Source organism: Phoenix dactylifera, chromosome 17, assembly GCF_051530095.1.
Source record: "Phoenix dactylifera cultivar Ajwa chromosome 17, Ajwa_hap1_PhDact_Kaust_v1.1, whole genome shotgun sequence".
Lineage (NCBI taxonomy): Eukaryota > Viridiplantae > Streptophyta > Magnoliopsida > Arecales > Arecaceae > Phoenix > Phoenix dactylifera.
Genome location: NC_143206.1, coordinates 13,331,983 through 13,355,950, shown reverse-complemented (window position 1 = coordinate 13,355,950; position 23,968 = coordinate 13,331,983). Strand labels below are relative to the sequence as shown.

At 39.0% G+C, this 23,968-nt stretch overlaps 3 protein-coding genes and 1 long non-coding RNA gene across 5 annotated transcripts; all 4 read right to left on the bottom strand.

Moving 5' to 3' along the window:
- Nucleotides 1-2,918: 2,918 nt before the first annotated feature.
- LOC103707925 (pathogenesis-related protein 1-like) lies at nt 2,919-4,244 on the bottom strand. Its single transcript, XM_008792639.6, has 2 exons — nt 3,763-4,244; nt 2,919-3,411 (listed from the first exon to the last, which is right to left on the bottom strand). The coding sequence occupies exons 1-2, from the start codon at nt 3,941-3,943 to the stop codon at nt 3,116-3,118; spliced, it is 477 nt and encodes a 158-aa protein (XP_008790861.2). The 5' UTR covers nt 3,944-4,244; the 3' UTR covers nt 2,919-3,115.
- A 3,561-nt stretch (nt 4,245-7,805) lies between these two features.
- On the bottom strand, nt 7,806-8,925 carry LOC120112882 (pathogenesis-related protein 1-like). Its single transcript, XM_039132870.3, has 2 exons — nt 8,660-8,925; nt 7,806-8,292 (listed from the first exon to the last, which is right to left on the bottom strand). The coding sequence occupies exons 1-2, from the start codon at nt 8,838-8,840 to the stop codon at nt 7,997-7,999; spliced, it is 477 nt and encodes a 158-aa protein (XP_038988798.2). The 5' UTR covers nt 8,841-8,925; the 3' UTR covers nt 7,806-7,996.
- A 4,021-nt stretch (nt 8,926-12,946) lies between these two features.
- Nucleotides 12,947-13,835, bottom strand: LOC103707930 (pathogenesis-related protein 1-like). The gene is made up of 2 exons (XM_008792643.5): nt 13,551-13,835; nt 12,947-13,449 (listed from the first exon to the last, which is right to left on the bottom strand). Exons 1-2 carry the CDS (start codon nt 13,732-13,734, stop codon nt 13,154-13,156), a joined length of 480 nt encoding a protein of 159 aa, XP_008790865.1. The 5' UTR covers nt 13,735-13,835; the 3' UTR covers nt 12,947-13,153.
- A 2,429-nt stretch (nt 13,836-16,264) lies between these two features.
- LOC149751052 (uncharacterized) lies at nt 16,265-20,060 on the bottom strand. 2 transcript variants are annotated; one of them, XR_016398809.1, is made up of 3 exons: nt 19,668-20,060; nt 16,896-19,512; nt 16,265-16,815 (listed from the first exon to the last, which is right to left on the bottom strand). It is a non-coding gene; the product is annotated as an uncharacterized LOC149751052 (long non-coding RNA). The 2 variants fall into 2 exon arrangements; XR_016398808.1 differs by having other exon boundaries at nt 16,265-17,528; nt 19,150-19,512.
- Between the last annotated feature and the right edge of the window lie 3,908 nt (nt 20,061-23,968).

Sequence of the window (23,968 nt, the reverse complement as noted above, 5' to 3'; positions counted from 1 at the left end):
TTTTTGCCTACATCGGGACTACTCATAAAATTCTAGTATGAATATATTTTAAAACAAGTCAGAAGAATACAACAAGTTACGAAGCATCCGAGACATCCCCTTCATCAATCCAAAAATTCTCTAAAGTGATTTGTTACAAAGAAAATCACTCAGTCTGCAGCTCTATTGGCCTTATTACAGACGTGTTTTGTTCTGAAGGTATTGCCATCGGCACACATACACACTCACACATATAATAAAAAAATAAAAAATAATTAAAAAAAGGAAAAAAGAAAGAAAGCCCGAGAGGACACAATCCAATTGTAGGCTTAATGTTTGTTATTGCTGATGTATCAAAGATTGCAACATTTGGCCTCAACCAATCTGACTTGTTAGCTGGACGAGGAGGTGTAACCAAAACCCAACCTGCAAGCTCAATGGGTCAGATTAGATTATTTACGGTTCAAGTTAGGCTGGGTTGGACATGTCCGTATGTTGGTTTTTGTACATTGGTTGAGATCTCGAATAACCCATCTGTTATCTTTTTCTACGTTTTATTGCTATAATAACAGAGTAAAGTAGGGGCCAAAAAGTATTATAAATTTATAATAACCATTCTTTTTTTTATATATATAATAACTAATATCTGGGCCATGGTCATAATGGGCTCGGGGCAACCCATGTTTATAATAAGGATGAACCCTTATCTATTAAGTGAATTAAGTTCAAGTTTAAATCTTTGACTTATTTAATTTATTTTGATTTATTTAATAATTAAGATCTAACTCATGTAATCAGTTTAAGACATGCTTAATCTATTTAACTCGATCTACTTGACTTATTTCTATCCTATCTTAACTTATCTAAATTTAATTAATCTATTAAAAATTTATTTAGCTTGACATGGCTTGTTTAATAAACGGGTTATATAAATCAAGCCAGGTTACTTGTTTAATAAATATCTTAGATTCAAATTGATGAATTTTTGACTTAATTCGTATTCGATGTGATCCATATTCGATCTGATCTGTTTCAATTGTGACCGGTACCACTTAGGTAAGAACTTTTTATCTATTAAAAACCTAATTTTTTTTTTTTTTAAGTCTCTTTTTTTTTTCTCCTGCTATTTCCTAGGGCTCTGTTTAAGTTAAACATCGATCGCCCTCGCTCGGATCAGCTTTGGCAACCTTCAAGCTCTTTTTCTCTTTTTCTGTGCAAGATGAGGGTCACAAATTGGATCTTCTTCCTTACATGCACATCCGCCAAGGACCTTCAAGTATCAGATTGGGTTTCGATGGCAACAGCTTGGAATAATTATTGTTGTACAAGAAAACTTTGTCATCGTCAAAGAAATTTGCAATGAGGGGACTCGATCAGCTCTGCGGGCAGTACATGTCACAGCAAATTTGTATCTAACATGAAAGTTTAGTGGGTTTTTTTTTTTGGGTACATGAAATTTTAGTTTGGATACGTGGCCAGAGATCTAGCCGGGTATTTCGGCCCGCAAAACATAGAGGTTTATTTTTTTTAATAAAAATGATATTTTATATAGCTCTAACATGAGTACGTCCTAGAAATGTCTCTCGTGGATGTTTAGATGATCTCTCCGAAGTGCCGGACAACAAAGGAGGTAATTCAGTTTGCATCACTGTTCGCTCCCTAGAACACATGTAATGCCTGAAAAGAGCTCAGTTCCTGGACCAGTCTACGAGTATTACAAATAAAAGAGTAACCATCACCATATATGTTCACTCCCCACACCCAATCAATTACCACTGAACAGTCTCTCTCAAGGTATATGCACTCAGCACCAAGTACCCGCCATGTAAAGGAGATATCATTTCAAGCTGTCCGTAGCTCCGCTCCAATTATAGTAAGACTATGTGTACAGTGACCACCCGATGCTATCACCCTGCTGAGGTGAGGGAAAGACTGAAGAGCGGATCTTGGTCCCATGCAAGCTATGGTAGTTCCGTGCTTGAGATGCCGAAAATAGCCCTGAGAGGGATATAGTGGGAAGGAAATTAAGATTTCGCGGCTGATATGTTTTTGTTTTGTTATTTTTTTTTTTGCTTTAAAAAAAGAGGGGGGGGGGGGGGGGGGGGGGGGGCGCCATAGTTGGTGGATAAAATTAGAAGAAGCCGGATAGCTTGGAGATGGCGGGACAAGGTGCTTATCCTTGTGGTCAGATGGAAACTTAGCGGGAAAACGATTCGGATGCAAGTCAATGCCTTTTTAGCTGGCTATCTTGAGATAATATGTTGTAAAAGAAAGTGTTAGTGGTGTCGTTAGCAAGAATATTAGAAGCCATCAGGGTAGGCTAGTGGTGAGTTTAATGGCCCTGCTTACTTCAAATTTAATTAATGGTTGTTTGTGATTTGCATTTTAATTGCATAATTATTTCTGTTTATGCTAGTCGAACCAAAGACAAGAATAATCCGTGGTACTCACGCCTCGGAAAGGAAATTAGGTTGCGGACTGACTTGCAATTTTTATTGTTCCATTGGCTTTAGCAAAAAGCCAGAGCGAAAACATATGGGCCGGGTCAGGGTTTGATTGGGTCAACCAAGCCCAACTTAGTCTGGTGTGTGAAGTACAAAGTGCGCTGCGTTTAGAGCCTACCCAGTTTGATTAGGTTGATTAAGATAAATAAAGTAGTTTTGGATGTGTTTATTTGTATTTAGACAGCCAAATAAAGAAGTTTTGGATGTGTTTGTTTGTATTTAGAGAGCCAAACTAATCAACCTATTTAGGCTGGTTACAAGTCCAATTAGTTAGCCGTCTTTATAGTCCATACCACGTTCAGTGAACCAAAAAGAATGATATATATATAATCAAGTCCACAAGGACAGTAAATGGCTGAGGCACTTGACCGGACGGCCATACTTTTTTCAATTTCTTTTATCTGAATTGGATGACATTGCGAAAAGGTTCACAAATGCAGCAAACACACTAAACCAGGTTGGTTTATTTATTTAATTGTCTATTTTAGAAAACCATGCAGAGACACTCAGTAGAAAAGGGAAGCATTGAAGCAACCATTGCAACCTCACAAACACTCACTCCAAACGCAAGCTCTTGATTATTATAGTTCTCACACCTGCAGGTATACGAACTCAAACCCGAACTAACCACTTCAAGCATAGGCACCAGGGTTGGCCAGGAGGTAGGCCTCTGCAGCCTTGATAATCCCGATCACTGCTTCCTTTCCCTTGGCTATCTCGTCCTTGTTGTCAACTCCTGGTAATGGCTTATAGGTTGTCACCACCTTGCACACGCACCCTCCCTTGCTGGATTTCTCGAACTTGAAATGGGTTGAGGCTGACTCGATCTTCTTCCCAAGATCGCCTCCTTCCACCAGGCTGTGCTTGCACTCAAACTTATCGAAGTCCACAAAGTCGAGGCGCTCCTTTACATAGCCAAATGGCATCGCTACAAATATTAGAGCCACAAGGTTAGCACCAACTCTAAGTACATGAAAATTATATATATGAGAGCTTGTTTGGATGATTGGGCTGAAAAAATTCTATTAAATGTATGGATTGAGCCAGTACAACTAGCTGGTCCAGGCCCATATTCATAAGTACTTAGGAATAGCTAGAGTGGGCCGGTTAGATTTTCATATTAAGAAAAAATATCTTAGCTAATATAGGCTTAGACCGGCCTGTAATCTTATGATTTTGCTGGCTATGCTGGCTCAATCTATAAATCCAAAAAAAAATTTAACCCAATCATCAAAACAGAACCGAAGACTAGATAACTTCAGAGCATGGGCCACAATACCTGAGGTAAAGTTGATCTGCCTGACACTCCCGACGCTACCATCACCATGGACACCGGCGGCGCTTACGATGATATCAGGCAGGAGCTTAGCGGCCAAGTTGTGCCAGTCGAGGACCGCCTTGAACAACCTTGGAGCGGGCGCTTGGGACTCGACCTCGACGTTCCAACACGGGAGACTCATGGTTAAATTGGATTCTTTATTGGGCTTCACTTCTTCTGCTAAGTTGTGGTGAGTGAATTAATTCCAGATGGAGAATGGCGAGCAAAGGTTGGGGGTTTTATAGAGTGTTTGTGTGGAATGGTAGGTATGGAACGAAGAAGCATGCGTGCTCGTCTATTCAAATTTGGGCAGCGCCGTTGCTAGAACTGCTGTCTAATAAAAAGAGAGGAGGACAGAGTGCAGGAGAGAGAGGTAGGTAGGTTGCTTACATGAAGGTGAGACTTCCGGGAACGTTTTTCGTCCATTCTGACGGATCCCAGCCAAAACAGACGTGAGCGCCATTATTGTTGATATATGCCCTGATTCGCAGTTTATGATTTCAAATTTTTAATATTAAAATAATATATGAAAAACCAACCTTTACTGTTCATCTAATAAAAATATCATTTTTCAGGTGAGACAAACTTAATTATTTGGAGATTATTTAGATTATAATAAATTGTTTTATTGCCCAATAATCCATCTGTTATCTTTTTCTACGCTATATTGCCATAATAACAGAGTAAAGTAGGAGCCAAAAAACATTATAAATTTATAATAACCATTCTCTCTCTCTCTCTTTTTTTTTTTTTATAATAACTAACATGCGGGCCGTCATCATAATAGGCACGTGGCAACCCAGGTTTGTAATAAAGATCAACCTGCCAGGCCTATTTGGTAAATAAATTGAGTTTAAATTTAAACTCAGTATACTTAATCTATTAAAAAATTATTTAATTGGCTTTGACTTGTTTAATAAATGGGCTATATAGCCAGATCAGGCCATCTATTTAATAAATAAATCAAATTTAAATAGATAAAATTTTAATTTAATCGATATTCGCCACCTCTTTTTTATTGGAATAAAAAAAAATTATTTATATAAAAAAATTTATTTTTTTATTTGCTATTTTTTAGAGGTTCTGCCTAATTTAAACATCGAAAGGCCCTCTCGGTCGGATCGGCTTTGGAAACCTTCGAGCGGGTTTTTTTTATTTTTATTTTTTCCTGCTGCAAGATGACAGGCACAAATGGGACCCCACGTCTTTCAAAGTGTCATATCGGGTTTTGACGGTAACAGCTTTGATTTATTATTATTGTACGAGAAAACTTTGTCATCGTCAAAGAAATTTGCAAGAAGGGGACTCGATCAGCTCTGCAGGCAGTACATGTCACAGCAAATCCAGCATATAAACTTTAACACGTGTTTGTATCTGACATGAAATTTAGTGTTTTTTTTTTTTTGGTACATGAAAATTTAGTTTGGGTACGTGGCAAGAGCTCTAGCTGGGGATCTTGGCCTGCAAGATGATGCGTTTGGCGCCGCCCGCACCGCCCCAGCGCGCTATTCCCAACTTATTCTCCGCCAAAAACAACTTATTCTCCAGTTGGGCAGTAGAGGTCGGGGAAGGGTAAGACCAAAGAGTCGGGCCGAAAAATTTTCTTAAGTGCAAAAAGGTTCAAAGCTGAAGGTGGAGATTTTGTCGGAATGACGTGTCCAGCAGGGCCAAAACGCACGGCTCTTACGGTGGTAGCGTCACAGAATGGAGACCTAGCCTTCTAGAAATCTTATCTCCCTCTTATTTCTTACTAAGAAACGTCCTCTCTTTCATCTGGTAAAAAAGATGATTTACAAGGATCGTATGGTCGGCAAGGAAAAGAATTGCATGTTTAATGGTGGGACTCATATTGGGACAAGCCTCGTGGTTCTATCTTGACTAATAAGAAAAATTGTCCCATTGATTTATTAGCCCCACCAATTCTTCTTTTAACAACTAATTTTTAGACTATGAGTACGTGACAAATAATATCAGAACTATACCTATTGTGCGTCACAAACTTCATTGGTCATCAGAGCTCTTTATTGAAAGAGACTAAAGTCGAGGAGGACTTGGGCTATGGACAGACTTCCATCTCTAGAGTAGGAGACATCTATGATGAGGATATCACAAGATTAAATGGAGGAGATTGTCATACATGTGGCGGCCCCGAGTGGACAAAGATGCTCCTATATGCGGTGGAAGATTTGCAGGTACATGCCTACTGTCTTGGTGAATAATAGATGGCTGATCAGCGATGGGCAGAACGTGAATGTGGTAGAGGATTTGTGGGTGGACTCTCTTCCTTTGAGACTCTGGACGACCATGGTCAACGTTGAGACAGTGGACAGGGTCCGTGATCTTCTTAGTCCAGAGGGGGCGGAGTGGGATGTCTGCAGGATCGATCAGTTATTTGGAGAGCACTCTGTAGAGCGTGCTCGATCGCTCCCGATTCCCAGGTGTGCTGATGGAAGGGTTTGGAGCACGTCCTACAGAGCTAATGTCAGTGTGGGAGATGTTTTTCGCACCCTCCAGCGGGAGCACAAACTTTGGATGGTTGTGCTTGGATCTGGAGCTTTAGACTCTATCTAAAAGTAGCATTATTTCTGTGAAAGATGGTCTCGAGCATCCGTCGACAAGATTGGTGCTGAGCAGAAGGGGGCTGGGCTTTCATCCCCAGTGTCCGGGTTGCCGAGTGAACGAGACGGTGGTGGACGATGCGCTAGATCATGTTCTATTCCAGTGTGTGCAGGCTAAGGGGTTTGGGTTTGTCATTAGGAGCTCGAACTCTAGAATAGTGACTGCTGGTGGCTACCAGATCTTCAATATCTCAGTTTCTAGAGCAAAGCTGTGGGCGGCTTGGGCCGGTCTGAGTCATGCTCGCGCGTGCTACAGACCAGCTCGGTATATTAGAGCGTGACTCGACCACTGTAATCAGCTGGATCTAGGGTGGCCTGAGTCGCGGTAGAGGAGGACACCATCTGCTTCGAGATATTTGGACTATGATGAGTAACGTTGTGGCCTTTTCAGCTGGGCATATGTTTAGAGAGGCTAATGGGGCCGCGGACTGGGTGGCTTCTTATGTGGCCTATCACTCTAGGGGTACTCTGTAGGCTGGGGAGGAGGAGCTGCTGAGAGCACTCTAAGACTTGTTATTTTTTGATTTTATTGAGTGTATCCGTACTCGTACGGTACGAAATGCCGCTTTAGGTGGAAAAAAAAAAAAAAAAAGGAGAAAAATACAACCTTGTCCCTCGTCCTTTTGTGTGGGTCGAGGTGCTTATCCTTGTGGTCAAATGTAAACTTAGCGGGAAAACGATTTGGATGCGAGTGAATGCCTTTTTAGATACCAAGTTTGTTATCTTCAGATGGTATGTTATATAAGAAAGTGCTAGTGGTGACGTTAGCAAGAGTATTATAAGCCACCAGCGTAGGCTAGTGGGGATCTTAATGGCCCTGGTTACTTCAAATTTAATTAACGGTTGTTCGTGATTTGCATTTTAATTGCATAATTATTTCTGTTTATGCTAGTCGAACCAAACACAAGGATCATCCGTGGTACTCACATGCCTCGCAAAGGAAATTAGGCTGCGGATTGACTTGCAATTTTTATTGTTCCATCGGCTTTAGCAAAAAGCCAGTATGAAAACATATGGGCCGGGTCAGGGTTAGATTGGGTCAACCAAGCCCAAATTAGTCTGGTATGTGAAGTACGAAGTGCGCTGCATTTAGAGCCTGCCCAGTTTGTTTAGGTTGATTAAGACAAATAAAGTAGTTTTGGATGTGTTTATTTGTATTTAGACAACCAAACTAATCAACCTATTTAGGTTGGCTACAAGTCCAATTAGTAGCCGTCTTTATAGTCCATACCACGTTCACTGTACCAAAAAGAATGATATATATATATATATATATCAAATCAAGTCCATAAGGAGAAAGTAAAAGGCTGAGGCAGTTGACCGGACGGCCATATTTTTTTCAATTTCTTTTATCTGAAGTGGATAACATTGTGAAAGGTTCACAAATGTAGCAAACACACTAAAGCAGGTTGGTTTATTTATTTAATTGTCTATTTTAGAAAACCATGCAGAGACACTCAGTAGAAAAGGGAAGCATGGAAGCAACCATGGCAACCTCAAACGCTCACTACAAACGCAAGCTCTTGATTATTACAGTTCTCACACCAGCAGGTATACGAACTCAAACCCGAACCACTTCAAGCATAGGCACCAGGGTTGGCCAGGAGGTAGGCCTCTGCAGCCTTGATAGTCCCGATCACTGCTTCCTTTCCCTTGGCTATCTCATCCTTGTTGTCAACTCCTGGTAATGGCTTATAGGTTGTCACCACCTTGCACACGCACCCTCCCTTGCTGGATTTCTCGAACTTGAAATGGGTTGAGGCCGACTCGATCTTCTTCCCGAGGTCGCCGCCTTCAACCAGGCTGTGCTTGCACTCAAACTTGTTGAAGTCCACAAAGTCCAGGCGCTCCTTTACATAGCCAAATGGCATGGCTACAAATATTAGAGCCACAAGGTTAGCACCAACTCTAAGTACATGAAAATTATATATATATAAAGGTTTGTTTGGGTGATTGGGCTGAAAAAATTATATTGGATTTGTGGATTGAGCCAGTACAACCAGCTGCTTAAGACCTATATTCATAAGTACTTACAAATAGCTTTGGAGTGGGCTGGCTAGATTTTCAGATTAAGACAAAAAGATCTTAGCCTATAAACTTATGAATATCGGCTTAGTTCGGCCTATAATTCTATGATTTTGCTGGCTGTACTGGCTCAATCTATGAATCTAAAAGGATTTTTAGCCCAATCATCGAAACAGAATCTAAACTAGAAAATTTCAAAGTATGGGCCATAATACCTGAGGTAAAGTTGATCTGTCGGACACTCCCGACGCTACCATCACCATGGACACCGGCGGCGCTTGCGACGATGTCAGGCAGGAGCTTAGCGGCCAAGTTGTGCCAGTCAAGGACCGCCTTGAACAACCTTGGAGCGGGCGCTTGGGACTCGACCTCGAGGTTCCAACACGGGGGACTCATGGTTAAATTGGATTCTTTATTGGGCTTCACTTCTTCTGCTAAGTTGTGGTGAGTGAAATCAAATCCAGATGGAGAATGGCGAGCAAAGGATGGGGGTTTTATAGAGGGTTTGTGTGGAGTGGTAGGTTTGGAACGAAGAAGCATGCGTGCTGGTTTATTCACATTTGGGCAGCGCCGTTGCTAAAACTGCTGACTAATAAAAATAGGGGAGGAAAGAATGCGGGGGAGAGGTACGTAGGTGCTCGCATCAAGGTGAGACTTCGGGGAACGTTTTTTTTCCATTCTGACGGATCCAGCTAAAACAGTCATGAGCGCTATAACTGTTGATATATGCCCTGCTTCGCAGTTTATGATTTCAAATTTTTAATATTAAAACAATATAGGAAAAACTAACCCTTTGAGTGTTCGTCTAATAAAAATATTATTTTTCAGGTGAGACAAACTTAATTATTTGGAGATTATTTAGATTATAATAAACTGTTATATTGCCCAATAACCCATCTGTTATCTTTTTCCCCGATGTATTACTATAATAAGATAGTAATGTAGGGGCCAAAAAGCATTATAAATTTATAATAATTGTTGTGGTTCAAATTTAGCCCGAGGGTGACCATGCCGGAGAAGTCGAGGGAGCCACCGGAGTGTCAAAAAAGAGAGTGAACCACCTCCCGCACGACGGCGTACTTGCACAAAGCCTCACCGGTGGTTCCGGTGAGAGCCCTCCGATGCTCAAGTTAGAGTGGATCTTAGTTGGTCTAAAAGTCTCTTAGGCATTACTTGATGAGGCTATTTATAGTTTCCGTAGAGGTGCCCAGATGACGGAGGTATGGCCCATCCTCATCATAGGAGGAGATAGTTTTTAGCCAGATGGCGCGCAGCTAGAGCTTGCTTGAGGCACACGACGTTGGCCGTTCTTATGAATGGTAAGGTATTGGCAGATATGGCAGGGCATGGCTGGAAAAGCAGGGCATGGTCCCTGGTTGATATGTCGTGGCGTGGCCAGTAAGCAAAGCATGGTGCGGTGATACTGCTGCAAGGCATGGCCGCAGCATGTGGACGACGATGTCGGCCTTCTGAGCTTGGCTTAGCCAGAATTGGATGACTTCGTGCTGAAAATAGGATGATCTATTTTGCCTCCCATCAATAACCATTCTCCCTTTTTTTTATAATAACTAATATGCAAGCCAGGGTCATAATGAGCATGTGGCAACCCATGTTTATAATAACATTTCTCAGACCCATGTATTAAGTGACTTAAGTTCAAGTTTAGACTATGACTTGTTTAACTTATTTTGATCCAATTAATAGTTAGATCATATCATAACGTGGTCTATGTAATCTATTTAAGATCTACTTAATCTATTTAATCCGATCTACTTAATTTGTTTCTATTCTATTTAACTCGATTACTTAACCTATTTAAATTTAATTAATTTATTAAAAATTTGCTTAATTTATTTTGACTTATTTAATAAATGAGTTATATGGATTAGGTCGGATTATCTATTTAATATATAGATCGAGTTCGGATTGATGAACTATTGACTCAACCCGTATCCAATCTGATCCATATTCAATCTGATCCGATTCAATTGTGGCCCCTACTCTACTTAAAAGAGGACTTTTTATCTATAAAAAAAAGGCCCAAGGTATATTTTTTTTAAGTCTCTTTCTGTTTCTCCTACTATTCCTCAAGGCTCTATTTAACTTAAACATCAAAGGGCCTCGGTCGGATCAGCTTTGGCAACCTTCGAGCTTTTTTTCTTTTTTTCTTGTGCAAGACGACAGGCACAAATTGGATCTTCTTCCTCACATACGCATCCGCCAACGACCTTCAAGTATTATTTTGATGGTAATGAAATTTGCAAGAAGGGGACTCGATCAGCTCTGCAGGCACTACACGTCACAGCAAGTTTGTATCCAACATGAAAAAATGAAGCGTTTAGCCCAGCCCAGAACGAAGAGGCTTGCTTTCTTTCCTTCTTATTCTCCGTCCAAAAACAAGTCATTCTCGGAGAAGGACAATCACTCGTTCTTAAAACCAATACAACCAAAGAGTCGGACGGAAAAATTTTCCAAAGTAGTGCAAAAAGGTTCAAAGCTGAAGGTGGAGATTTTGTAGGAATGACGTGTCCCGCAAGGCCAAAAAGCACAGATTTTACGGTGGCAGCGTCACAGAATGGAGACCTAGCCTTCTAGAAATCTGATCTCCCTCTTAGTTCTCACTAAGAAACGCCCTATCTTTCTGGTCAAAAAGATGATTCACAAGCTCCTATGGGCGGCAAGGAAAAGAATCGCATGTTTCTTTCTATTTAAATAGTAGTGGTAGGACTCATATTGGGACATGGCAACTAATCGTCGTAGTTCTATCTTGACTAAAGAAAAAATTCTTCTTTCAACAACTTAATTTTGTAGACTATAAGTATGCGACAAATAATATCATAGCCATATTTATTATACATCACAAATTTCATTAGTCATCTGGGCTCTTTATTGAAAGAGACCACGGTTGAGGAGGACTTGGGCTATGGATGGACCTCCATTTCTAAAGTAGGAGCCAACTATGATGAAGACATCACGAAATTAGATGGAGGAGATTGTCATAATTCTATATTGACTGATAAAAGAGGTACCATATAAGTTTATCAATCTAGACCAATCCACTTTCCAATAGTATAAGCTTTAGGTCGGTGAGTGTGTGACACAAGGCCCACTTGAATGTGAAGTCCTAAAGCCAACTTAGTACAACCTAACATGGGCAATATAAGATGATGGGATGCATGTTTCTTGAGAAAGGTTGGCTTGCTTGTAGCGTCTAAGAATCTACAGATTCTGTCCCAACAAATGCATGTTGAAAAATTTAAATTCCATGGCTGTAATTAAGTAATTTCATGTGATTTTTTAGCTTGTTTAACAAAATTGAGTGAAAAAATAAATAGCAACTTACGGTTTGCTTTTACTATGTCCTAAGTTGGAATCAGAGCTTACTTGGTCTGTGTCAGGTCGGAGTTATGGCACTGTGGATTGAGCGCAGTCTGTGTCATGCCGGATTAGAGAGATGGTGCTTCAAGTTTGGCCTACTCTTTAATGGTGTTGGTCAAACCCACAACTACCTTTAGCTAATTCACCCCTGCTAGAGAAGCTAATATAGCTGCTTTGGCTTGCAATATAGGGATTATAATCAAACTCATCAGGATATGTCGAGAGTTTTTCCCTATGGTTTCAGTAATGAGGGATCTTCATCAAGGAGTTTACACTAGAGAAGAATGATGTTTGGAGGACTATATCAGCCTAGTTGGCTCAACCAAGAAAAATATTTTCTACCCTTGAATTAATGGCACAAGTTCTTAAATAAGTGTGCACTGAAAATTTTAAATTTGGGGTGTTATTTTCAGGTCAGGTTTAATTGTGTCAATGTCCAATATGATGGTCAGTTGGCTTTTGACATGAACAAGGCACAATCTTTTGATTTGGAGCTGACCACTTTTTTTGCTAAACCACTCATATAATTCGAGTATGAATGCATTTAAAAAAAGTCAAAATATAACAAGTCATGAAGCGTCCGAGATATCCCCTTCATCAATCCAAAGAACCTTCAAAGTGATTTGCCATAAAGAAAGTCACTCAATCTGTAGCTCCATTAGTCTTTCTATAGACGTGTTTTGCCCTAAAGTATTGTCATCGGCACACATGCACACTGACACACGCATAAAAAAAAAGAAAAAAAAAAAGAAGGCCCAAGAGGACACAACCCAATTGTAGGCTTAATGTATATTATTGCTGATATATCTAAGATGGTAACATTTGGCCTCAACCAACCTGACTTGTTAGCTGGCCGAGGAGGCATAATCAGAACCCAACCTGCAAGCTCAATGGGTCAGATTAGATTATTGTCGGTTCAAGCTAGGCTGGGTTGGATATGTCCGTACGTTGGTTTTTGTACGTTGATTTTTGTACATTGGTTATACTTCAATTTTTTTATTTTTTTGTTTTCTTTTGGGTGCAACAATACCTCAGTTCTTTTAACCAAGTGTATGACCTCTTTAGACAAATTATCTGGAGGGATTATCAAGTAAATTAAAGCCTTATTTACCACAGAAAAAGAGTAAATTAAAGCCTTTCATTTAGACTTCTTTATTGTGGAATGAGTTTTCCAAGTCAAACTCTCATGTCACGCTCAATTCTTGGTAGAAAAAAGTTTAAAAAGCTATATAAAAACAACCAAACAATGTCACACTCTCTTCAACACACAGTTACTTATTCTTGTTCTCAACACATCAGAAGGCACTACTGCGAAGACAAGCACAAGCACATCAGGCATAGGCAGCAGGGTTGGCCAGGAGGTAGGCTTCAGCTGCCTTGAAGATCCCGGTCAGTGTCTCCTTTGCCTTTGTTATCTCGTCCTTGACCTCGACTCCAGGTAAAAGCTTGTAGGTTGCAACCACCTTGCACACACACCCTCCATTGCTGCTCTGCTCGAACTTGAAATGGGAAGATGCCGACTCAATCTTGGTCCCAATATCGCCACCTTCGACAAGGCTCTGCTTGCACTCAAACCTGTCAAAATCCACAAAGTCCAGGCGCTCCTTCACGTAGCTAAAAGGCATTGCTACACAAATAGGCCCACAGAGTCAGCACCAACATTTAGTGCTATATATATATGCATGCACGTAGAAGGGTAAGAAAATAGAGTGTGTTTGAGTGTAATACCTGAGGAGAATTGGAACTGCCTCACGCTGCCAACACCACCATCACCTTCGATGCCGGCGGCACTCACGATGATGTCGGGGACGAGCTTAGGGGCGAGGTTGTGCCAGTCGAGGACGGCGGCCTTGAACAGCCTAGCGGCAGGGACCGGGGACTTGATCTCGTGGCTCCAACTGGAGGAACTCATGTTTCCTTGGATCGATGTGGCTCGGATGCTTCCTAGTTGTATTGTGAAGAAGCGGCGAATGGCTTGAGGGTGAGGGTGGTGAGGAGAAGGTGGGTGTTTTAATTTATAAAGAGCTTCGGAGAAGGTAGCTAGGTTCTTGCAGGTGCGTGTATTCAAACTTGGGCAGCGTTCTTTGTCCAACTTTAATTAATTTGACTGGCTTCGGCAAGTGGACGAGGTTAGGTGAGTGATATCGTGCTTGTTCTTGGGAGATTGATCCGGATTTATACCGACTAACCTGGATTTAGGCTGGCCTATCCCAAGATTTTCTCATAAGACACAGTGATATTAATTATATTATTTTCATGTTGGAAATAAAAGAAGTTTCAAAGGAATAGAAAAGATGGGGATGAGATATGTGGCATGGACTTGAACCTCTAGAAAGGCAAGCCCTCACAGATTGGGATCCTCTTCGAAGCATCTTTTGTTGCACGTATAATTTGCTACGTGACTGATCAAAGAGGATGGATTTGAACAGTGGTGGTTGCACCATCAGTTGATAGCATTTGAGAGAGAACTAATTAATTTGGTGGGTTATTTTGGTTCTATCAAATGCAGAAACACTCCCAAGATGTGAGAACCGGCCAGCCATCCTACTATGTCGATAGTTTCTTGCTCGGTCGGTTAAGAGCCAGAGTCTCTGGGGTTCGAGTTCGAATGAAGAGATCCTGCTCTAAATCACGGGCATTTGCACATAAAGAGAGACCCATGATTGAGTATGGTTCATCTGTTCTCCAATACAAAGATGATGAGCTCCACATGAGTTGTTCTTGAAAAGTTTGTGATTAGCTGAGAACATAATCTCGGGAATGCAACTTCGAATTGGAGAGGATTCAGACAGTAGATCCTTGTGGTCGCACTGCATATTATAATGATGGAGAGTGACGAAAAATGCTAGGAGATTTTGTTTTGTCATGAGAAACAAAGTTCATGATTTCAATTAGTGTTAAGCATGGCATATCATGATTCTCTAGGTGCAGTAAATGCATTTCTTTTCTTTCTTAGATAACTGCAGTAGGTGTAATATGAAAGGAAGAAGGCAGATCTTCAACCAAAGACGCGAACCAAATCAGGCCACGCAACGACCTTTTCCTCCCCACTAAATTATTTATTCCTCGCAGATTAATATAACCTCTTCTATTCTTGAGCCCTTGTATTCTTGTATTCTTAGACCCATTGATTTGGGAACACCTACCTCCCGGAAGTCTGAACTAGGAAACGTGCATGCCTACCAGGGCGGTGGTTTTTTTAACTCTAAACTTGATGCTCGGCAGCTTGCCAACCTAGAAAATATGACAAAGAAAGGAGAAGGTATGGAACAGCTTTAATTTCCATTTCAATATATATATAACTACCACTTTCCTCAAAAATATATAAAATCCACAACCTAACATGGTTCTCGACTGTTATTAATCCGCTTTGAGAGAACAAAAAACCCTTCATTAAGCATCCTAGGCTTTAGTTAGGAGCAGTCATATTTCTTTGTTTCTTGAAATAATTATGCCACATAAATCCCCGTTACGAGTTGAATAGATCTGACTAAACATATGATTGTTCCCTATTGATATGTGTGGATCAATTATGTGGATAATGTTGGATAAATAACATGACTACTCACTTTGTTTCCTCATCCTACCAAACCAGGTATATGCATGGTTGTTCAGAAAATTATGGAAAAGAAATAGAAAAAGAAATCAGAGAAAATGAAAAAAGTTGATGTAATTTTTATTTCTATGTCATTTTAATTTTTTCACTGTCCAAATATCTGAAAATACTAATTTTTCAAAATTTTCTGTTTCCATAGCTTTTTCTGAGCAACCAAACATGTCCGAAACAACTTGAAATCTAGACACCAACTCCTATTTCTTCACACTTTTTCTCGGGTACAACTTCTTTCCCAACTCTTGGACTCCAATCAAACTAATTGCCGCCATGGATTTGCAGCAAAACGGCTATTACAAGGCACTGCAGTTGCCTCGGAGGGACAAGCTTACTTATCGACTGTAACTTGGATTTTATCCCTCCCACTGCAACAGTTGTCCATCCAAATAAGCAGCCGTCCACCCCAACAAGGCAAATATATATATATTTTTTAGTTTTTCAGCGTAAACTTACTTCAAATAACGCCATTTGCATTATTATCTGTAATTTTTTATTACAACTGCTAATCACAGCAGCCATTATTCTGTTCCAATTAAGTAAATCGTGTCAATGGCTAATCCAGACAAATTAACAGCCATTACCTTTTTTTGCTTTTGAACAGCCATTACCTTCATCATAACAGAAGAATGAGTGATAAGAGTATCGGATTTGGAGATTGCTTGGCCTCTTTTTTCGATACTAGTTGTCTAGTTAATACTGTGGACTTGAGGCATCCACAGTTACATGGCTTGGTCAGGAAAGGTCTGAGTTTGGTTTGGGTTTGAATCATGCTAGATAAATAGGGCATGAATCAGTCAGGTCACGTCGGCTTGCATCATGGAGATCAACCCAACATGACACTGACTCATCTCCATCCCTCCACAAGAGTGTCGACACCAGTATTCTTAAGTTGCTAAAGGCGTCATAGGTTCTTACCTACTTGGCACAAGAAAAAAAAATTATGAGCAGCATTAACGCAATCATCTACTTAGCATATTTATCTGATGATAACTATAATCTTCTTCACTACTATCAGAAAAATAAATAAAAAATAGAGCTATCTGCCAGAGCAAGGAAAGCCATGGGCCTGTTACAGCTACGGAAAAAACCAATGCCATGGCTTTACTATATTTGGACATGAATTTCCCAAAGAGAATCTTGTAACACAGAAAATCTAGATCACAAACAATGAAAAAAGTGAGCCATTAAAAGTTATTTCTTTCATGGCCATCCCTAGTTATCATCATCGCCGCCACTTTGGGATTCATCCTCTTCTTCACCATATATCAATTCATCAATATCTTTCTCTTCACCATCATCTTCTTCTTCCCCTTTGCCTCCGTCACCATGGTGGTGCTCAGCCAATGGCGCCTGAGCTATATTCTTTTTAGCCTTATCAATCTGAAAAATGGAGATTATATATCAGCCATGCTACAAAATCATAAAAAATTCACCTGAGTTAGAAAAGAATACATTACAACCAGTGTCATGATCAGCCGAAAACGACCAGATAGCTTCAATAAAGGTTCTATTGCTGCACACTTTAATCTTGTCATCTGCAGTAGAGAAGGATTAGAAATTTATCTTCTATTTTCATTCAATACGGGGCAATTACAAAAGTAAAAAGCTTACAATTCTGAGAAGCAACAAAATGCTACAAGAGTGAACTGAAAAATTTCAGACGAGACACCCTAAATTTACTTACTGACTGGTTCATTGAAGTTTGCAGAAATATTGACACATCAAGGTGCAATAAATATTCTTGTATTCAAATGTCCGATATACTGCATATGTTGAGAACTCACAGTTGAAATGTCCTTAATGGGAAACTCAAAAAGATAAAATGCAGAGAAATTGATTGTACTCAGAAGAAGCAACTTATGTGGTTTATAGGTTATCTTTTCGAACCATTTTAAGCTTCGTGGTTCAGTCTTAAGCTATATGGGTCTTCTGTTTGACAAACAAAATAACACCAGTTTGTTAAAGTAAACAATTAACAATATAATACCTGCAGAGATAGACAACGATGATAATGTTTTTGAAGAAGATTTAAATTTGCCTATAGCGCTTCCTGTTTTAGTATCAATCTGGCAATCCATACCATCAATGCCCTGCTGTATATATACACTGATGTTATATTAAAAAAGAAACTGCACTAACACCCCTGCCAAGTACTAAAGATACCATGGTTAGTTATTATAAAACCAACACCACTAGAACGTTCATATGAAAGCATTTCAAAGAAGAATGTAAATAAAACTGTTTTCTTATTTCAGTTAAAAATAAATAGTTAAAAGTCATAATTTAAGAGAACCCTATACTAGAGTTATCATTTCATAAGTAACCCTGGCACCTATTTGTGTAGAGCAGTTTTTTATGGAAAATAATCTGTTTACAAGTTCTGATTGAGTTGTTCAGAGTAATAGTCAAAATTAGTCATCTCAAAAGTAACTCAATGCCAGTATATCTAAGTACAAATAACCCTATCCTGGAAATCCTACCATGTAAAAGAAACTTCTAGTTATTAAATAGCCTTTGCAAAAAGACAAACTAAGAACTAAAGTTTGGGTTTACATAAAAGAGCATAAAATGAGGGGACCTGTAACCTAGAACTGTTTATAGGAAATTGCTATGTCAGAGTCATGAAGTTAACCCTTAGCTGATGGGAAAAACCTTTTTGTTTGATAAAACAGTGAGCCAGTGGGCTTTATTGCATGAAATCAAGATAAATGCATGAACCCTTTTTTGTCTTTCATATCTGTAGCTACATTCTCCACAAGTTCTATCAGGTTTCTTAATTCTTCCATGATATCCATCGGTTTGACCAATCAACAAAGAATTTAAAGTATTTAAATAAATGACAGAGGATAAAAACATCCCCTTAGATAAGTTTTCGCTCCTAACATAATGGGAGAAAACAACTTCAACAAAATCATGTTCCAACTTACCTCTAATTATTGATGCTTCTGCTACTACCTAAGTATATAAGCTCATTGAAGAGTTCAGGGGTGTTTGGCAGGAGCTTAAAGGTTCTAAAGTGGATTGGCAAACAAACAAGGGGATATAGCAGGTACATCATCGTACAAAGAGAGATCTTTTTATCTCCATCATCTGTATCTTAGAGCTATTAACTACCTTGGATAAAGCATTCAAGCAGAGCTAGATCTGAGCTTTTGCTTTTACTCATGAGATTCAAGGCCTTGATGGCAGATCTGCACACTAATCTTCAGCTCATCTTCCTCTCTGCATAGCACATGAACCTTGAAGAAGATCACAAGAACATGAGTTCAAGTGAAGTATGTTTCAAGGGAAGATGTCCGTGCCAAGAGTTGTTTGGCAAATTACATCTCTGGGACTCTGGCGCTCCATAAGCATACTAGAGGATACAGAATAACATAAAGATATTTATTGAGTTTAAGTCCATTAATTGTTTAATTAGGTTGCACATCTCTATTAGCATCCCAAAACTATGGTTCCTTATTAATTGGTTTTGAGCCCAACTACCTCAGCTACGTCAACTGGTATTAGATACTAAAGCAAGAGGTTTCTGACATTGATTTCAGCTATGATGTTCATTTTCATAAAATTCCCACTTCCATGTATGCATTATGCCACTAAACTTGCCTCATTATTATTTAATCGGTAAATGCTTTTATCCAAACATATCAACAACAATATTAATGACATTGGCACTTCAAAGTCCATTAGCTAAAAAACACAGAGCAAGAAACTCACCCAGGATGACAATCGCTGACTTTCCACTTCAACTGACCTGCAGAGACATCGAGTGCCAAAACATCACCACTCCCCGTCCCCAACACCACCAGAGAAGTTCCAGGCTTTCTTTTCTTTTGCACAGCAGAAACCAAATCAATCCCCGAAACAAACAAATAATACGCATACAATAACTGCGTCCACAAAAAAACCTCTCTTTGTGTTTGTGAAGCAAAAAACCTTTCTTTCCAGCTGCACCCACTTCATGCAAGTGTAATCAAGCGAAAGGTGGCCGCTTTTCATCTCCGAGAGCATGTTTGAGGCATCGGATGACACTATGTCAGCGAACTCAGTTTGTAATTCACCCTTTACGGTGTCCCATGTCTGAAGAACAATACCCCAGAGAACCAAATGTTAAAAACAACTGGATTTCTCTTTTAATTCCTTTTCAATTTCCCGCGTCTCAAGAATATGAAAACTGAGCCAAAAGTGGAAGACCGAGAATCTTGAAAAACCAAAGGAATGAGAAAGAAACAAACCTTGGCTCGGCCATCACCAGAAGTGATAGCAAAGTAATCAGAGGAGGGGCTAAACGAAGTGAGGAGATCTCTGAGATTTGGAGAGCTCATCCTCCTGAAACCCAATGAGAAAAGTTAGAATTCTAAGGAAGAAAGAAGAGATCTTTGCGAAGGAGAGCGTGAGGAGACACACGAATCGAGAGCAAACAATCTCGCCAGGAGGAATCGGAGACGTAAAGGTAGGAGGGGCCGGCGATCTTTCAAAATTCGTCTCTGTCGCGCTGCGCTGTTCCCTCCAAAGTCTCTAAAACCCAAAACTTTCGCCTTCCTTTCCCGAGAATGCCCTAGTTAACGGGTCGCGGCCGCGTGGAAAAATATTTGCAACTGGGATTGCAGCTCGACGACGGAACAGAGCAAAAATTCTATGCGGCCACATATCGGCCGTCCGCCTTACTCCTCGGCGTTTGATGCGGTGTCATTGTGTCAACGCTTCAAGGTGCTACACTCCAGCTGGGTTGAACTAATTTTTTTAAAAAATTTATAAGTTGGGCATGATCTTATATTATAAGTACCACCAAATCTAAATCCTTCAAAAAAAAATATATCTATATATTTTTTTTTTCTTTCTATGGCCTACAGAAATTGGACAAGCTCTTAGAAAATGCAAGCTAGATAGGCTAACACGCTCTTAGGGCTCGTTTGGCTCATAGAAAACATTTTTCCTTCTAGGAATATGATTCCTGGGAAGCATATTTCTGTAAAATGGATGTCTAAGAAAGTACTTTTAGCATGTTTGGTTGACAATGAAAAAGTGATAGATTTTCAAAGTATTTATGTTTGGTTGACCATCTACTTTTCTGAAAAAGTTATATGTAATTTTTATTATGCCCTTAATAAAAATTAGGTCTTTAATGCTAAAGGGCTTTTTTGAAAAAAAAAATAAAGTGATTTCTGGCTCACAGAAAAGTAACTTTTCCATATTTCTTATGGAAAAGACTTTTCCATGAAACGTAGGAATTATATTTCCATGGGAATACAACTTTTCTGTCTCTCTCCTTTGAAAACTCCAACCAAATAAGAGGCATCTCATTACGTTTCCATTGATCACACTTTCTCCCTTTCTTTTTCTCCCAACCAAACGAGCCCTTAGGGTTAGGATCTAGATTGGGTTTAGATATATGCTCTTGGGGTTTATTTGGATATTTCTATGAGATCAAGCTAAAATTCTTATAAACATGCAGATTGTGGGTCATGTATCAACCGAACACTTTCTTCCTACAATCCAAAAGTTAGGATCTAGATTAGATTTAGACAAACTTTTAGAAAATACAAGCTAGATGAACCAACACGCTCGATTTTTATAGAATTTTCAGCTCAATGTCATAAAAAATTCCAAAATAGACCTTCAGAGTGTTTAGATAAGCCCGCTGGACCTTCAAGGTTGAGAATTTTAGCATCACATCATATGAGCCCCGTCCTAGCTCATATTAACTGAACCAATCTCCATTTTTGTTCAATTTGGAATGCGAGCTAGCATCCTACAAATGCCGTAAATATAGAGGGTTCTGTGAATCCCGTTGGACCGCACAATTATCCAAATAGGTCCTAGAAATACATTGCTCAAGATAACAACTGCGTTAATGTTTTGGATCGAGCAGACATGTTATGCACTGATAACGGATATTGGAAGCAATATTGTCCATCAGTTGCCTATTCAAATGATAAAATAATATTTTTAAACTCCAAATTTCAAAACAGCTGAAAGTATAATTATTAATCAATCAATGGTCAAGATTATTTTTTTTGGTCAATAGCATTTTTAGCAAATAATCATGTTATTATTCCAATGACAATTATTATTTTAAATTCCAAAAATCTTAATCTTGATATTTTTGAATAAACAACATCCACTATAATGCTTGGTAATAATATTGATAAAGGTCCACTGTAATGGAATATTGATGTTACTAAACCTTAAAACAAACATTACATGCTCTTGGGATGGCAATCAACAACGTGTTAGGTTGAACTCATATGTTAAGGTGTGTTAGACTCGATCCAAACCCGACTCGACCCACCAACGGGTCAGAGATGCCTCTAAAGCCAGCTTATTGAACCGCAACCAACACACTGGCCCATATAATTAGCCCAGGGCCCATTTAGCATCTAGGCTTTTAATTTGTTGGGTAGAATATGTTGGAAAATAATCCATTTTTGACTATCTATGCTACAACTTATCCTGAAACCTTTTTTGTTATGGGAGATAATTAAATTTATTTAGCAATTAAAAACTGAATATAATGAATAATATAACAAAACAAGCAACATGATAATATAAGTCACATATCTCTAAATAAACACTACATACCAAGCTAAGCTTAAAAAGTTTTTTTTCTCCCTAGTCCCCCTAAAATGTCTTATATTTACTGCTTGATTTATGATACACACACACACACACACACACATATATATATATATATTAAAATAATATTCTATAATTAATTGTATTATAAACTTGTGTCGACCTACAGGTCAGGTTGGCTAAACAATACTGAAGACGGATTAAAGTGTCAGCCCTAACAATATTGAAGCAAGTGTGTGTCAACCTACCAGCAGGTCAGGTTGGCTAAATAATAATGAAGATGGCTAAACAATATTGACAAGTTAAGAGGTCTTGACCTAAAGTTGCTTTACTTTTCAAATATATATATATATATATATATTTTAATGTGCCATGCGATGTTTTCTAATTGGACTGATTTACTGTTGAGATGGTACACCTGATCTAGCTCATAACGTCTCTCATATTAGTGAAAGGTGAGGAAGTTTTCATGCTCTGGTAGCTCCTTAGCACGAGTCTCGGAGAACATAAGATATGACTTCTCGTATCAAAAAAAGAGAGCAAAAACCGTAACCTCATTGGAATACGATCAAAAAAATAAAATGAAGCCCGTAGAAAACAACTGATGAACTGTGTTATATCCATTTACATGTATATATATATATATATTGATGAACTGATGAAGCCCGTAGAAAACAACTGATGAACTGTGTGCGTGTGTAGACACACATGCACACATATGATGTAATATTTATAAAGTTATATGTTTATTTTGAATTGGATAAGATTTTACTGTAGTGATCTAAATTGTTGGATGTGATTTACTATTTTTGAACCTCTTACACATCAAAAGTCATATAATTTGAAAGTGCCTACCTTATGCATAAAATATTCATTTTTTTTATTATTTAAACTATCAAATTTTTAATAACTAAATACACAAGCTAGCACTTCCGATCACTTGATTTTAATATGTAACATCTGATTATATCTAACGGCATGGCTCACCAATGTGGCTTTCATCTTCTACTTCAAAAAAAAATAAAAAATTATATATATATATATATATATATATATATATATATATATATATATCCTATCCTTTTTAATTAATGATTAAGTAGTCAAATAGTTATGGTTAATGAGTTATCGTCGCTTGTCGTCAGAAACTAACCTGGGTCTGTCCGGATCATAATAAAAATGCACGCTCCGGGTGGGAATCCAAAACCCGGCGGCCGGTGACGGAAGCTCATTTGGATAGATCCGTTCAGAGAGCTCCATGATTTCGACCTCGCCAGCTACTCTGACGGTGATGATGTCATTGTAGCTTCCTGGCTCCAGCTGGCAGCTGCGCAGGCTTCCCTCGGACGTCAGTTTCATTGACTTTCCACGGGGACACACCAGTTACGCTTACCGGTTACCATAACACGAGTCATGACCGGCCGTGAAAGAACGGTTTTTGTTCCAATCTCGTGCAACGATAACTGTTTTTTGTCAAACCGCAGGAAAGTAATCATTTTTATCTGCTTGCTTCAGCTCTGGTTGGAATTGTTTTTTTTTAAAAATAACCGTTGTTATGTTAAAAATTAGTAGATACGGATGAGAAAGTACCAAGTCTCAGCATATAAAATATAAACAAAATTCTAAAATTATTTATTAAGCACTTAATCCTTGTGAAGCAATCCTTAATATATTAATAAAAAAGTAATACCATATGATGCCTCTCTGTCGGTTTATCTTACAAGTGGCTGTGAATGACTTTTTAATTATGTAAGATTTTGCATCGAAGTTCTTTGTTTTTAGCAAGAGAGACAAGCTCTAACTGTTCTTTTAGGTCTCACGTACCAATTTGATATTTGGCACATCATAATAACCTTACATGTTTTGTGTAATCTGCATTGCAATATTGTCAAATTTCAAATTCAATGTTAAGAATTGCTGGCTAAGATTCAAGTCCAAGACTTCATAAAATTGGTGAACT

What these genes read in the sequence shown, in the direction of transcription:
- LOC103707925 (XM_008792639.6), bottom strand. Translation starts at nt 3,943, where the DNA reads ATGAGTCTCCCGTGTTGGAACGTCGAGGTCGAGTCCCAAGCGCCCGCT. An exon ending in GCAGATCAACTTTACCTCAG is followed by an intron (nt 3,412 to 3,762) that starts GTATTGTGGCCC and finishes TAATATTTGTAG; the next exon opens with CGATGCCATTTGGCTATGTA.
- LOC120112882 (XM_039132870.3), bottom strand. Translation starts at nt 8,840, where the DNA reads ATGAGTCCCCCGTGTTGGAACCTCGAGGTCGAGTCCCAAGCGCCCGCT. An exon ending in ACAGATCAACTTTACCTCAG is followed by an intron (nt 8,293 to 8,659) that starts GTATTATGGCCC and finishes TAATATTTGTAG; the next exon opens with CCATGCCATTTGGCTATGTA.
- LOC103707930 (XM_008792643.5), bottom strand. Translation starts at nt 13,734, where the DNA reads ATGAGTTCCTCCAGTTGGAGCCACGAGATCAAGTCCCCGGTCCCTGCC. An exon ending in GCAGTTCCAATTCTCCTCAG is followed by an intron (nt 13,450 to 13,550) that starts GTATTACACTCA and finishes CTATTTGTGTAG; the next exon opens with CAATGCCTTTTAGCTACGTG.